The sequence below is a fragment of the Microtus pennsylvanicus genome, chromosome 12 (genome assembly GCF_037038515.1).
Source record: "Microtus pennsylvanicus isolate mMicPen1 chromosome 12, mMicPen1.hap1, whole genome shotgun sequence".
NCBI lineage: Eukaryota > Metazoa > Chordata > Mammalia > Rodentia > Cricetidae > Microtus > Microtus pennsylvanicus.
The window spans coordinates 88,512,210-88,528,273 of record NC_134590.1 but is presented as its reverse complement, the minus strand read 5'-3'; the positions used below and the strand labels follow the sequence as shown (position 1 = coordinate 88,528,273).

General features: G+C 40.1%; 1 protein-coding gene across 4 annotated transcripts in view; it reads right to left on the bottom strand.

The window, feature by feature from the left end:
• Positions 1-16,064, bottom strand: part of LOC142832198 (ankyrin repeat and SOCS box protein 3-like) — a 152,223-nt gene that overhangs the window by 11,062 nt on the left and 125,097 nt on the right. For 2 of the 4 annotated variants that reach the window (XM_075942467.1, XM_075942470.1), the window contains exon 4: positions 13,020-13,058. The exons of 1 other annotated variant lie outside the window; for it this stretch is intronic. In XM_075942467.1, coding sequence (XP_075798582.1) covers positions 13,020-13,058 — 39 coding nt within the window. Of the gene's footprint in view, positions 1-17; positions 7,030-13,019; positions 13,059-16,064 lie in introns of those variants that run through there. One more of the 4 variants, XM_075942471.1, reaches the window with a different exon arrangement.

Below are 16,064 nucleotides of genomic sequence, written 5' to 3'. Positions count from 1 at the left end.
ATATTACAATCTGTCTGCATTTGTTTACGCCGTTTCAATTTTTCAGTACAGTCAGTAATTATAGAAAACACAAGGACCTGATGATCAAGTCCCTGTTTTCCTTATTCCTTTGGGTCCAGAAGAAATCATTGTATATCTCCTGCTGTTGGATTTATTCCCATGTGTTGTATAGGCGTATAGGAATTTTTCTTCAGAATGTGTAGATTTGCTATGACTCAACACTAGAATGAGAGCCCAGTGTCACAGAGAGCAATGGATCTCAAGAGACATTTTGTTAGTATTTATGCACACCCTGTCACAGCACCTCATGCCCTATGCCTGGCTGTACAGCAAATGGTACCCTGTCCCATTAAGAGATGCTCTGGCTACTTCTAGTCTCTCTAGTGCTCTCTCTTCCTCCCTCCTTCCCTCCCTCCCTCCTTTCCCCTTCTGTCTTTTTCTCTTTTTTCCCCACTGAGGCAAGCAGGTCTCAGCCTCTTTCCTTTCTCCCTCCTCACTCTCTCTCTCCCTTCCTCATGACCTTTTCTCTTCTTTACACTCCCCTTCCATCTGCATGTCATATTTGTCTTTCCCTTATGATCCGTGGTTTGAACCTCACCCACGTGCTATGGGACTGGGAAAGATTTCCAAATGTCCTATTGGCACACTGGGAGTTCTTTAACACCATCAACCCTCAAGTACTGCAAATCAAAGCTCAATGAGTTGATACTTGATATCATTATGATGGTGAAAATACAAAAGATAAGTCAGTCATGGTGGCACAGCTCTGCAATCCCAGCACTTGGTAGAGGAAAGCATGTGTGTGTGTGTGTGTGTGTGTGTGTGTGTGTGTGTGTGTGTGTGTGTGAGTCACATATATGAGGTTGAAGCTGGACAACAAAATCTGCTAGAAAAATTGAGAAGTACATGTTGCATGCTGAGGTCACAGGTAGAGCACTTGTCTAGCATGCACTGATGCTGGGACACATGTGAAAGTGTAAAGATACTGGAGAACAGGAACCTGCTATGTTATTGCTGAAATTGTAGATGAAGATAGTGCAGCCACTAGCACCTGATCATTTACAAAAGAAAGAAGGGTGAAACCCTAATTACCTACTGCTTGATGAGTGGGTAAACAAAGGGTGGTATGTTAATACAATGGTCTAGTTTCTAGCCATGAAAAGAGGTAGAGAGCTGATACATCCTAAAACATGAATAAATATCACAAACATTAAGCTCAGTCGAAAGTAGCCAAAGGACTGGAGAATGGGACACTTCTTTATTAGATGATTTGATATCTATTAAATACCCAGAATGAGACACTTGAAGCAAAAAGTTATATTGGTAACTGATAGGGGGTGGGGTCTGGGTGAACGAAGAGTAACCACTCACACATAAAGGGTTTTTGTCTCGAACGATGAAAATATTTTTAAAATAAATAGGGTGATGGTTGCATAATTTTAAGAACATACTAAAACAAACTACTAGGTTGTATACTTTTAAAGAGTGAATTTACTACATGAATTATGTCTCAATATTTATAGATCACATTTCTTCCATGTCTATGTATGTTTTGTCTGCATGCATGTATGTCTGCATGCATGTATGTCTGCATGTCTGGTGCCTGCAAAGACACAAGAGGGTGCTAGATTCTCTAGAAATAAACTTACAGATGTCTGTGAGCTTCCTTCCATGTAGGTGTGGTTTTAGATTGAAGGGTTTGTGCTGAGAGCTATTGAGGACTCTCTTTCTCCTCCAGGAGCACACAGAGTACCTTCCAGTACCCTGAACTCTGGTTAGTAGGTGAATAATCTAGTTAGACAGCAGCTCAACTTCTCCATATTCAGTGACAGAAGTGTCACCTTTAGAAACAAGACCCTAACATCAGGTTTTGTGAGCAACCAAGAGCCTTGGCAATAGCTGTGCTGTTTGCTGGTTTCCATGGGTCTCTTTGGTTATGACTCAACAGGCGGTAACCTGTTCCTGGCACTGGAGGTTTCATTTGGTGGCACAAATGTCTAGCGGAAGCCTTTTCTCCCCTGTTGTTTTTTGTCTCAATGTGGGTTCCTTTCACATATGTATAGGAAGCTTTTAGGGTACTCGGTTTCCATACAGTTTTTCGAAGAACCTTTAGTATTGGTTGTCCCTCTCTATTTTCCCTTCTTTACCTTTCTGTCCCATCCCCCTTTTATTAAACCATCCAATTCTAGTTTTCCTTTTAGCTTTCAAACACTATAGACTACTTCCTTTCCTTGAGAGATACTCTCCTCCCTCCTGGTTCCTTTGTAGGTTCCAAACCTCTGTGTATTATGATTGTAGTTGCCATATCAGAACCTTAAAAGGGAACATCCTTAAAAGAGAAAACATACAATATTTGTCTACATGTGCTGAGTACTGTATGCTTTTGTTGGTGGAGTCTGAAATGTGCATGCGCAGAATACACATGGTGCACTACTGCTGAGCACCATTGTGTGCTCACAGCGCATCACTATGCCCAGGAAACTCTGTTGCTAAGGAGGAAGGAGAGTTCAGCTCACACTGAACCAAGGATCTGCCCTAGCAGGACGCTTATTTGGTTCAGTGGGGAAACTTACCAGGATTTTGAATATTTCTTATTGGGTTTGGGAGGGTATGGGTGGCTAAAGGGGAAGGAAGGGTGGGTCGGGAGGGCCGGGAGGGCGCGGAGGGCCAGGAGGGCCGGGAGGGCCTGCAGAGCCTTGAGGCTCAACATGCAGGATGACTTCAAATATGATGCCCTGACTTTTAGAGTCCCTCAGCGGACTCGCTGGTACACCCGCCTGTGGCCCGCATGCCTGGGTCATGGGCGCTTTGGTCGGAAACGACCGCAATTTCAACTGTATCTAGTTGGGTATGACCCTGTGGGGCAGTTACAAAGGGCGGCCAGCGTGGGTGATGTGGCATTAGTTCAAAAATTCATCAATGGCAACGAACACCACATAAACGAATTCGACAAGAGAGGAAGGTAATGGGGCCCAGGGATGGTGAGGGGCAGGAGGGGTGGAAAATGTTGGGGACAGTCAGGGTCTGCCAGGGAGAAACATACTTTCTAGATCTGCAGCCTGAGGGAGGGCAGAGGTCATACTGCTTAAGGCTCTTCTTTCATGGAGACCACTGGGCTTTGTGCCTGCTTTAGGCTCGTAGGCACCTGCTCACCTTGGAAGGGCAGCTTTGAGGCCTTCTTTAAGAAAGCAAAACAAAAATCTTCAGTTAGTTTACAAATCCTTTTACATTGTCTCTTTTAGAGCACTTTATTGGGTGCTTTAAAGGGATTTAGCTAAGAAAACCACGTACATTGTTTAATGTGTGCACTTAAAATTTTATAGGTTTGAGTGTTTTGCCTGCATGTATTTTCAACATAACACACACACATAAGAAGAGGGTGTTGGCTCTCCTGGAAGTGGAGTTATGGACAGTTTGATCTGCTATATGGGTGATAGGAATCAAACCCAGGTCCTCTACAGAAAAACTAGAGCTTGTAAATGCCAAGCCATCTCTCCAGCCCTTAATGTATATGTTTTTAATGCTGTTATATGCAACACAGAAAATTGTATCATGAGATAAATTTTCACATAAGATGTCCACTAGAAGCCAAAAAAAGAAAAAAGAAAGAAAAGAAAACATATGTCAGTTTCATGCTCGCCGAGGAATCTCATAAGGAAATTTTCAACTTGAACTATAACTCTGTCTCCCTGCCCCTTATATACCTGTTGTGTGTGCTTTGATTTTGGTACATACGTGAAGGCTAGTGGTTGAAATTCTCTTCAAAAATTTCTTTTCATCACATTACAAAAATCATAAGTGTGTGGGGCTCATGTGCCCCAAACATGCCAAGTAAGTGTGTGAAGTTCAGGAGAGATAGTATTTGACAGTTGTGTTCTGCCATGTTGTGGGCTCTGGGAATTGAACTCAGGCCATTGGGTCTGTCAGTGGGTGCCCTCACCTGATGAACTACCCTGTGGTTTCTACATCTCAGCTTTTGATACAGATTCTCTCACCCAAATCCCCACTGTGTTTGACTGATTGTCTTGGAGTATACTGACTCACCTAGACTTGCAGGCAAGCAAGCTTTGGGGATCCTCCTGGATCCACATCTCTAGCACCAGATTCTCAAGGTGCTTGGGGTTCTGAAGTCGGTGTCTCAGGCTTGCAGGGTGAGTGCTTAGCAACTGAGTTTAAACAATCACTGCAGACCTCTTTCCTAGTCCTTGTTTCTTATTTCTCACTAGATCATAGGCAGGAAATAATGGCCCTCAACAGTAGATTCTCCAGAGCTCACATGCTTCTTGATCATGTCTGGAGTTGTGAGGTTATTTAGTCTATAGTTATTCAGTCTTCCAAATTAGAGTGTCATACAAATAATAGTAAATCATTGTTTCAAAGTATTATTTTGCTTAATAAATGTATCCATTCAGAACTCTGAATTCTCCAGCTATACTTATCCATTCTGCCAATCCATTTACTCCCCACGTGTAACTTAGATATCTACTGTACAGCATACACAATCTACTAGCTCTCAAGATCCTCTCATTCTGAAAATATTCATGTTTCTCTGCCCAGTCAACTTTCCTTACATTCTATATATTTAAATACTGAATAAAATGAAAGATGCCCAATCGCATCCTTAGTATTTTTTGGCCAGAAGCTTTTTGGAAATCAAAGCAAGGGAGCTATGAAGCCATGGATTATCTCCTTCTCGAGAGATTTGCTCAATTATGGTGCTAGATCATGGACACATTGAGAGGTTTCAGACAAAGGCATTTGCTACCTTCTGGTGTCTGTATTAACATGGATAGTCTGTCTATTGTCTGAGGACTATGCTGTGTTTCTGTTGGTAGCAAACATAGAAACATTACATCTGGGCACTGAGAAAATGAAAACGTCAAAGTATTGATGACTGAGGATTTAGATTTTTGTTTGTTGTTATTTCTATTCTAAATCTGTTTACATTTCATAGTCTTAAGAGCTGAAATTTACATAGATACATGTGACCTTTAGAATTATCATGGGCCTGTGGATTGTGTCGTTTCATTTGATGTAAGGCACAATGGATTACATGATGACCTTTTATTTTGTATGGCAGCAAAGTAGAAAGCATTGCTGATTATAGTCATCAAATATCATGAATTATAAGTGACAGATGTCAGTGATGCTAAAGTGTGAAATAAAGAGTAAGGTAGGTGCAGTGGAACTGCCTGCATTCCTACCTACTGGGAGGATTGCCAAGTTCAAGGCCAGCTTAGGAAATAGAGTTTTAAGATATTGTAAAGTTATTTGAATAAAAAATTTTGCATCTGCTGTAGTATAACATGAGTTCTGTGCTATTGGGGCTTCTGTCCCACCCAGTCCCCCAGCCATTTAGTCCCAGAGAAAATAACACAGAGATCACCCACCGTAAGTTATAAAACTGAGAGGCCCATTAGCTCAGTCTTCTTATTAGCTCTTGTAGCTCATATTAACCCATTATTCCTATCTGTGCTAGCCACATGGCTCAGTGCCTTTTACAAGCGGGCAGGTCACATGTTACTTCTTTGGTAGTCTGGGCTGGACTGGGGAAGAATAGGCTTCCTTCTTCCCAGAATACTCCTGTTTATATCTCCCCACCTCTGCTTCCTGTCTGGTTGACCGGCCTATACTTCCTGCCTGGCCAATCAGCATTTATTTAAAACATGACTGACGGGATGGAGAGATGGCTCAGAGGTTAACAGCATTGCCTGCTCTTCCAAAGGTCCTGAGTTCAATTCCCAGCAACCACATGGTGGCTCACAGCCATCTGTGATGAGGACTGGTGCACTCTTCTGGCCTTCACGCATACACACAGACAGAATATTGTATACATAATAAATCAGTAAATATTTGAAAAAAAATTTAAAACATGATAGAAAGAATACAGACAATTCTCCTGCACCACTATAGGTATAATTCTGTTATTTCTCTTCATTGAAATACTGTGTTTGTTACCATTAGGAAGACCAATCATAATTATATCCAGCAAACACTGAGGTGTCAGTGTCAGATGCTGGAAGCATTTGTATGTGCTCTTGAAGATGTGAGTTTTAAAACCACAGCAGCACTGTGTAAGACAGCTACAGTGTTGAATCCCCATTCTACAGATGGAGAGATTGAGTCATGGAGCTCATAGGAAGTGTAAGTGGTAACTAATAACCAACGGTGATTAGGGTAGGATTCAAATCCAAGCTTAGTTCATTCTAAGAGGTGTTCTCCTGTAATCCAGAGAGGCTGCTCTGAGGAAGGATGAAGCTTGTGATAGAGCACTTTCCTTGACTGGGACTATATGCACTATATATATAGTGCACTAAATGCACTATATGCCTAGCACAGCAAATGAACACCTAAGTAGAGAAATAAGTAAATAAGAAAATTTTAGTTTCTTCTTTTACATCAGAAGGAACTTCACTTTGCCATATAGTATTTACACTTGAATGTACCTTTACATAGTAATCTTTCATTTCCTAAAATGTCCTCTCAATTTGTAGGACTTCACTGCACTATGCATGTGCCCATAATCATCCCAACGTGGTAGCATGGTTACTATCCAACGACTGTACAGACATCAATATCCAGGACGACAAAGGCTGTACACCCTTAATTAAGGTAGCTATCGGGCAAGAGTTTTCGTATAAAATTGATTAGATATTATCCTTGTTTGGTTTTTATTACTGTGATGAAAAACTGGCCAAAACCAGCTTGAGAAAAGAAATATTTATTCAGCCTACAATTCCACATCACAGTCAGGCATTAAAGGAAACCAGGGCAGAAGCTCAATCAAGACTAGAGGCAGGAAATGAAGCAGAGGTCATGGGGGGATGCTGCTTTCCCATGCCTTTTTCCAAGGCTTGCTCGGATTTCTTATACTACTCAGGACCACCTGCCTAGTCATGCCATCTCCCCTAGGAAGCTGTGCCCTCCCATATCAACCTCAATCAAGAAAATGCTCTGCAGACTTCCCCGAGTCCAGTCTGGTAGAGGCGATCCTTCAAGTGAGGTTCCTTCTTTCCCAGTGTCTTCAGCCTGTGTCAAATTATCAAAACAAGCAAATGAACAAGCAACCTCCCCCACTGCAACAATGGCCAAACAGTGCTGGTGAAATGCTTTAATATCTAGGTGTGGTGGCATACCCCTGAAATTCTACCACTTGGAAAACTTTGGTGGGGAGGTCATGAATTTAGGCAAGCCTGGGGTACTTGAGAGGCCCCAGTCTCAAAAAAGAGATAATATGCATAACCTAAACAATTGGTCTGATCCAAGGGTAACTATTCAATGCAATTGTTGGAATGCTTATCCTGACTTTCTTGAATTCAGTATCTCTTTCTTTCTACAATACCCACAGGCGACCCAGATGGACAACGTGGAGTGTGTCTCCATACTACTCACGCAGGGTGCCGATCCCCACATCTTAGATTTCGGCGGGGATGCAGCTCTACACCATGCAGTTGTCCGAGGAAATATCACAATTGCTGCAAAACTGCTTAAATATAAGGCAAATATTGACGCGAAAACAAAGGTAAAAATCACTCAACTTCATTCGCAATGTACTTCCAGCAATGACACTCAGATCACTTTCCACATTCTGAAGCTCAAGCAGACTCACTAAATCTGTTCAGAGTCAAACATTTTTCCCAATCTGTTTTTTACAGTTTTGCAGGTAACTTAAAGGAACTCAGCACAGCACATTTTGTTTCAGACTTGGGCTTTACTTTAAAATTGAACAAGTAAAGTACTCGGGCCCACACGTACTTCACATACACACAAACAATAAAAAATAATGTTAAGGTAAATGTCTGTAGAAAACATCAGAAATCTGTTACAGTTAAGAAGCTACTGATGTGGTTTGTCTCCCAGAGATGAGGCTAGAGTGAAAAGGTCACATGCACACAGGCAAATGTGGAAATTGGATCATTGAAGAAAACATACTGAGAAGACATCTTTATTTAACTTTTTCAAATTTTCTATGTTCATAATGAAAGGGCCAAAATGTGACTCCATCTTAGACAAGTAGTGACTCCATTTTAATTAATGACCTAAGCCTGAATCCAGGAAGTTCCCCAGTCAAGTTTAGCCAATTGGCTAAACAGTTCCAAACCTAGCCTTATGAGGCCGGGAGACCCAGAGTTGCAGGATCTGGCTACTACTGACCATATGTGACAGAAAAATCCAACAACGGATGAAACTGTTACTAGTCTTGTACAATCAATGTGCACCTCATGTAACTACTCCCTGACTGCCCAATTATAAAAAAGATACTTAGAATTCCCCATTTCCCTTTTAAAAGGGCATTCATGTCTTTGTCCTAGGTCCTCATTAACATTTTATATGGGTGATGGACTGCATGCTGGCTATTTCTGAAGAATAAGCACTCTTTGTGTTTACATACCATTTGAGTCTGGGATCGTCCTCCAGTATTTTTTGGACCACTACAATAGGGAATGATGTTTGGTTTTGTGAGATAATTTTTAGTTTAGGGAAAAACATAGTTTTGAAAGACAGATTGAGAAACTGCTCCAGAGATGCCACTTGAGTCCACTCATTCAACAGAGGCACACCAAATCTAACTCAATGTTTTAGGGTTGGGAAATGGAGGCACATCTCCATGGAGCTAAGAAGCTTGGAACCAGCGAGCATTTGTGGGAAGTTCTGGAGATGAGTGGTGTTCACAGGCAGTGTTGGACAGGGGAAGGTGTGTCAAAGGGAAGGGAGCCCCTGTGTGTATGAATCTGCAGCAAGGGCTGAAGGAAAATCTATCCTTTTGTGACTTTTTGTTTACAAAATCAGTGATACTTTTTCAGTTGAGAAGAATGTAATTTCTAAAATGAATTTTTTTTTTACAGTATGGGATGACCCCATATAAACTCGCGCTATACGAAAGGCAACACCAAATGGCTGAGTTTTTAATAAAGAACGGGGCGGAGGCACATTCGGTGATGAAGCCAAATAGGTACAGTTTCTTCTTTTTACAATCTTAGTGCTGTTCTTGAGGGTGACATTGCTTAAATAATGAACACTAAAGTAGTAGAGGGAATATGGCTTCAACTCAGAAGCACATATTGAGAAAGCCTAGCTCATAGAGAATGTGAACAGGAAAAGAGACTCTTCCAACATAAACAAAGGAACAGTGTGTACGAGGGCTCAACTTCCCATTTAAAAACAAGTTTCTCATTTCTAATCTGATTTGATTGGCAAATTTCTACTAGTTAAAGAAACTTCACATTAATGTTGTTTACATTGAAAAGTGTCAATTTTATTGTCAACACTGAAATTTATAATTTTAGTGGTTTTCATTCTGTGTGTGTTTGTACTTTACATATTTTTTTTGCATATTTCTCTGTGCAGACATGAAGGAAAGAGGAGGATATTGGTGTCTTGTATCACTCTCTAACTTATCCACTTGACATAAGATCTCTGATTGACCCTGAAGCTGGTCTGCAGCCAATAAGCCCAAATGCTAGCCTGTCTCTTCCACACACAGGACTGGGGTGACATGTGCATGTATGTGTCTATGCCCAGTTTTTTATGTGGATGCTGAGGATTTAAACTCAGGTTGTTGTGTATGGGCAGCAAACATCTTATTGACTGAGCCATCTCCAAAACCACTGGCTTTTTAAATTTTTATTTTTAAATAGAACTACGACTGAGTCTTCACTGAATGTTACATAGATTGCAATAAGTTGAAACTACAAAAGCAACAAAAAACTTTAAGACAGGGATCAATGTTGAATTACAAAAATGCAAAAATGTTACTTAGTATGCAGGTAAGAAATCTTTCAACAGAGTTTCTATAAGGACCAAACCCACTCACCACTACATGTTTGTATTCTAAAGGATCTCTGAAAATCCTGATGTGCCTGAATCTAGAACAGAGGGCAAGGGCAGTACCTCTGCTATTAAGGTAAAATTCTCCTTTGTGAAATTCGTTGTCTTATGAATTTTGTTAAAATGCTGCAGCAGTCCACCTATCACAGTTTTATATGGAGATTTGGTCAGAGAAAAGCGTTTGGTATTTGTGAACCATCCTTTCTATAAATTCCAGTGAGCAGTAAGTCCTTGCAGGTAGCAGTGGCCCAAGAGGACAATGAGCTGGAAACACAGGAAGGTGCCTGATGTTTGACCAAGGATGGTTTGCAGAAATAAATACACATTAGTCTGATTTTTAAAACGACCGAGGTAATGCACCTGAATACATTTTAACGGGTCCAGTTATTGCAGTGGTCCAGGCATCACCCAGGTGCCTTTTCCTTCAGCATAATTGCAGGTAGGTTTTCTCTTCCCTTTGATATTCCTATTTCAGGATCACAGATAAGAGCATCTCCTCTGTTTATCTCTTTGTTTCTGTGTTTACACTAGCAAGAAATTGTGGAAATTTAGCTATTTGTAATGTGTTCAACCAAGGTTTCATTATGAAGAGATTACAGCGTGTTTTCTATTTGATTCCACTAGGAGGATAATGAAATCTCTTCCTCCAGTCACACAGTAAGTATTTTCCCCAATTAGCCAGCAGTTGTGGATGTTAAGATTCAATTACCATATAGTAACACTTTGATTTCTGGATATTTGTTCTGTATTTGACACTAATGTACACTCTGATTCTTTGTATCATGTTCACACATTTACAATATTGTAGGGTTGTAATTAGACATTTACCTATTCATATTAAAGTGACCTCATCACCATGCACTGCTGGAGGTTCGGAAACCTGTTTGTAACCTGGAGCCCTAAAGTAAGGGTTTGTATGAATCAGAAGTTGAATATTAATGACTTTTGAATGTGACTCAGTGGACCAATGGGTTTCTCTAAAGCAGTTTCACAGATACTATGATATGGAGAACACTAGTAAGCGAGAGTTTATTTACAAATGGAAAATAACATGCATTTTGCAGCCCAAACATAGAAGAGAAACTCTGATGAAAGGGGCCTATTAAAATTAATAATCATCTCACATGAGATTCAGAAATTTTAAAATATAGTGAGTTCAGTTCAGTCTCAGTCACAAGGAAAAACCCAGTTTCTCAGTTCATGATTTTCTCAATCTAGTTATCAGAAATATTTTTTTTACTTCTTGATGATATCATAGTAATTTGTAAATAGATAAGCATATTAGCAGATATTTTACTTTTAAGTAATAGTTTCTACTTTCCATCTTTCAATACCCTGTCCTGGTAAGGGATAAAGTAGTTTTGAAATTGTGCACCCCAAATCAAAAGAGTTCATTTCCTAATCAAACCAGGAGAGTCGATCCTCTGTCTTTTCATTGCAGAACATACAGAAACAATTTCTATATTTTAACAAGATCACCACAATAAAGAAGAGGGAACAAGCAGTTCTGAGAAAATCAGTGATGAACCAAAGTACTCTAGGAGAGGCAATGCCTGAATACTCTAGAAAAAAACATGAATGATTGTAATTCCCGATAACTTGAAAAATAACATAATTGCTTATGAGGGGAGTGATGCCTTTGTGTATCTATGTCTGCATAGTTGCAAATAGTAACAGAAATGAGGAACCTAGCCTCAAATATATCCTTCACCTCCTTCATACCCTCACTCCTGGGAATACCCATGCTAGCTAGTCACCTTCTTAGGCAGTAGATCTCAATCTTTCTAATGCTGTGACCATTTAATACAGTTTCTCATGTTGGGGTGACCCTAACTGTAAAATGATTTTTGCTGCTAATTCATAACTTCATAACTGTAATTTTACATGCAGGCATGTACACACATATGCCCACACACATGCACACACACACACACACCACCACCACCACCACCACCAAGCAAGAGAAAGAGAGAGACAGAGAATGAAGGGATAGCACATGTTTCAATGTTTGAATACTTTGTTAGCATTTAGGAGACTGGTTAACCTTTGGGATATGGTCTAGCTAGCAGAATGTTGTCTGTGGTGGGTTGTAATGGTCATCCCTATTTTTGGAACCAGTTCTGGGTTGTATGCTTCCCTGTCTACCAGCATGTGAGAAGCAATAGACCACTGCCACAGACAAAGCCTCCCTGTTTGCTTTCCCTACTTCAACTGCTGGAGGGAAAGTCATTCAGTTATAGCAAGGAAGGCAAACAGGAGTTTCCTGTAGCCATTAGTCTTCCTTCCTTCATTCCCTCCTTCCCTCCTTCCTTCCTTTCTTCCTTCCTTCCTTAAATAATTTCTGTCAGACATTTTGTCACAGCAAGTATAAAAGAAATAACCTTCATTAGTGTTTTTATTTATTTTATTCATTTTTTCTTTTATTATTTTAAGACAATCTTTTATTTTACATACCAATCCAAGATTCCTCTCCTTCCCTTCCTCTTACTTGCCCTATCCTCTCCCACCCTCTCCCCATCCATTTTGCAGACAGAATGAGGTCTCCCATGTGGAGTCAACAATGTCTGTCATATCCTTTGAGGCAGGACCAAGGCCATCCTCCCTGTATCTAGACTGAGCAAAGTATCCCTCCATAGGGAATGGGCTCCAAAAAAGCCAGTTCACATACTAGGGATAAATAAAACCTGGTCCCACTTCCTGTGGCCCAACAAAGCTGTCCAAGCCATATAACTGTCATCCATATTCAACGGGCCTACTTTGGTCGTATTCAGGTTACCCAGTTGTCAGTCAAGAGCCAGTGAGCTCCCACTTTCTTGGGACAGCTATTTCTGTGGGTTTCTCTACATTAAACCACATACCTGGTAACAAAGCAAATCTCAACAGATAAAAAAAAAATGAAATAACCACATCTTATCAGATCACCTTTGGGTTAAAGTTGGAATTCAACAACACTAACTGCAAAAATCCCACAAACTCATGGAAACTGAACAATTCTCAATAGAAATAAAGGAAGACTTCTTAGAATTTAGTGAAAATGAATGCACAACACACCCAATTCTTTGAGATACTTTGAAAGCAGTACTAACAGAAAAATTCTTAGCAATAAGTACATACATAAAGAATCTGAAAAAATTTCACACTACAGTCCAACAGCACTCTAGAAAACTGTAGAATAAAAACAGCAAACTCACCCAGGAGGAGGAGATGGCAGGGAATAATCAAATTGAGGACTGAAATCAATAAAATAGAAACAAAGAAAACAATACAAAGAGTCAGTGGGACAAAGAGCTGCTTTTTTGTAGAATATCAACAATATAGACAAACCCTTATCTAAAGAACCCAAAAGAAAAGTAGAGAATATCCAAATTAACAAAATCAGAAATGAGAAGGGGGCCATAATATCAGACACTGAGGAAATCCAGAGAATCATCAGATCATACTTGAAACCTGTACTCCACAAAACTGGAAAATGTAAAGGAAATGGTCAATTTTCTTTTGTGTTTCTTTATTGATTTTTATTGAGCTCTACATTTTCCTCTGCTGCCCTCCCTGCCTCTCCCCTCCCCCTTCAACTCTCCCCCAAGGGCCCCATGCTCCCAATTTAGTCAGGAGAGCTTGTCTCTTTCTACTTCCCATGAAGATTAGATCTATACAAGTCTCTCTTAGTGTCCTCATTGTTGTCTAAGTTCTCTGGGATCATGGTTTGTAGGCTGGCTTTCTTTGCTTTATGTTTAAAAACCACCTATGAGTGAATACATGTGATAATTGTCTTTCTGTGTCTGGGTTACCTCACTCAAAATAATGTTTTCTAGCTCCATCAATTTTCATGCAAAATTCAAGATAAGATATAAGGCAAGTAAAAGAGCTAGTTCTGTCTGTAGACCTTACTTACACCACTTACCAATCTCCAATACAAATGGTTAAGAGCTAGCTCATTACCTTGGAGCATCTCAGTTCAACATTAGGAGAGACGGGCAGATTCGACATAACTCTTACACCTAATGAAACCATTGGTAACTGTAATTTTAATATTTTCAAAACCAAACTCAAATGTTCTGTCTTTTAGGCCTAATCCAATTTGGCTTCTAAATTATTATTAGCTATTATGTATGATCAAATTGAGTAATAGATCAAAGGAGGTCTTAGCAGGGAGATAGATCTCAAGAGATTTTAATGAGCAGACATTCACATGCCAGACATCTTCCAAGATTTCAGTAAAAATTCATTAGCATACAAAGTAACATGATTAACACAAATAGAATTATTAGACTAATGCAGAGGTTTTTGGCGGATACAGAAAGTCAATGGTAATGTGATGAGTGTGGCAACCATGGAGAGTTTCCCGAGCATAAAGGGAACAACATCTTGGATAAGCAAAGGATTAGACTACAAAACAAAATATCACTAACGGATTAAGACATTAGCATATTCTTGAGGCAACTAAAGCAAAACATCAGTGGTTTCTATCCTTCAAAAATGTGAATGAAATAAAAGCAGACATCACTTTTCTGACGTTAGAATTGCATAAAACTATATTAACACATGAGTTCTTCAGAATCCGTTATCTGGTAATTGCAGTATAATGAGTATAAAATCACCAAACTTAGCGAGATAATGTCGGTACCCCATACTAACAGAATATTAAGTAGGAGACTTCATGAAGAGGTCAGCCAGACATGCTGAGAAAGGACACAGGCCCCAAAGGCACAAAGATGATGCTATGCCTAGGAAGAGGAAAACCTAACATCTCAATGAGTTTATTCCATACTCATTGTGAACTGCTAAAAACCAAACGCTATTTCTATCATCAACTCTCTCCCCTCTCAAACAGAGTAATTGTTGCATTGAAAAGCTAGAACACACACACACAAGTACAGAAACACATACACACAGGCCAGGAGACAGCACTAACTTTGTAACTCTATGACGTGAGTTCCATCTCAGAACACAACAAGCATAAAGTGTCTGAAATACATAATGCCAAAACGCTGATATCTAGGTTAGAGGCCAAGAGTAGAACAGCAATGAAACCTACAAACCATCCAGAATGAAAAACGAAGAGCAGCTGAAGCACTGTAAGATCATCTCACAACAGGAAAATGGAGAGAGCCATTCCTAAAGGTTCTACACAGCCCTTCTCAAACAAAAACAAACATACACATGTACACACACACACAAACACGAATAAACATGAACCAGAGCAGTTCCAGTCTTAAGATTCTCAAACTCTCGGCTTTGAATCAAACAGAAAGGAAGCAGAGGTTAACCTATAGCAGTGGATATAGTGATAAAATTTCCCTGAGCAAAGAAATATTTGGGGACTATGAATGAAGACCCTGGCATGAACAGATAAGTTCTTCTAAAGTGGATAAAAATCAGTGACATTTTTAATGAAAACTAAGATCTCAAAATTTCCTTAAAGGTTGAAGAGACCAAGCCGGAAGGATTTCTTCCTGCAAATTATGAAAATGGCATTGTGCCTCAGCCTACCGCCGACACTGAATTACCTTCATTTCAAGGTACAAGTCACAAAGGTGACAGTCTTCAGGATTCTCAGAAAATTGCACTTCACGACACCACAATGGATCACACACGTTCTTTAGGACTTACACTGGGCATGCAAGGGGGAGACCACATGCTGACCCAAAGCTTTCTCTTGGTAGCCACACTGGTGACACCATGGACCCTCTGCAACATTAGTTTTGACAGTTAATAAACATTTGAAATGTCTTTGAAAACAATCACAACTATGAACTTTGTTGCAATTAGAGGCCCTCTAGGTTCTCCACAATGATACTGAGTATGCTCAAGAGGGGTTCTCATTTTTAAGTCTTCAAACAAGCAACTTGAAAGGAAAAAAATAAACCCAGCAAACTACCATTTAATTGTTTTAATGTTTCTTCACAAATGGTGAAAATACTAGAGTACAGACAGTAATCCTCATGATGTTGTGGCCAACATCATAAATATGGGATTATGAATGTAAAACATTTTCTGGGTTCAGAGAATAAATCTGGTCATCCATGCAGCTCTGCAAGTATCTCAAGTAGGGCCGGGCTCTAAGTTCCTGACTGTTTTCGTCTTTATCGTTTTACCCAGATCCTTCAGGGCCTCCAGGACCACCTCTTTCTCATTCCATCTGTTCCATCAATGGTCCTGGAGGAGCCCAAAGACCACGTCGTATTCCTCCACCAAAGCCACCTCGGTCCAAGCTACGGATATCTCTGAAGCCACCT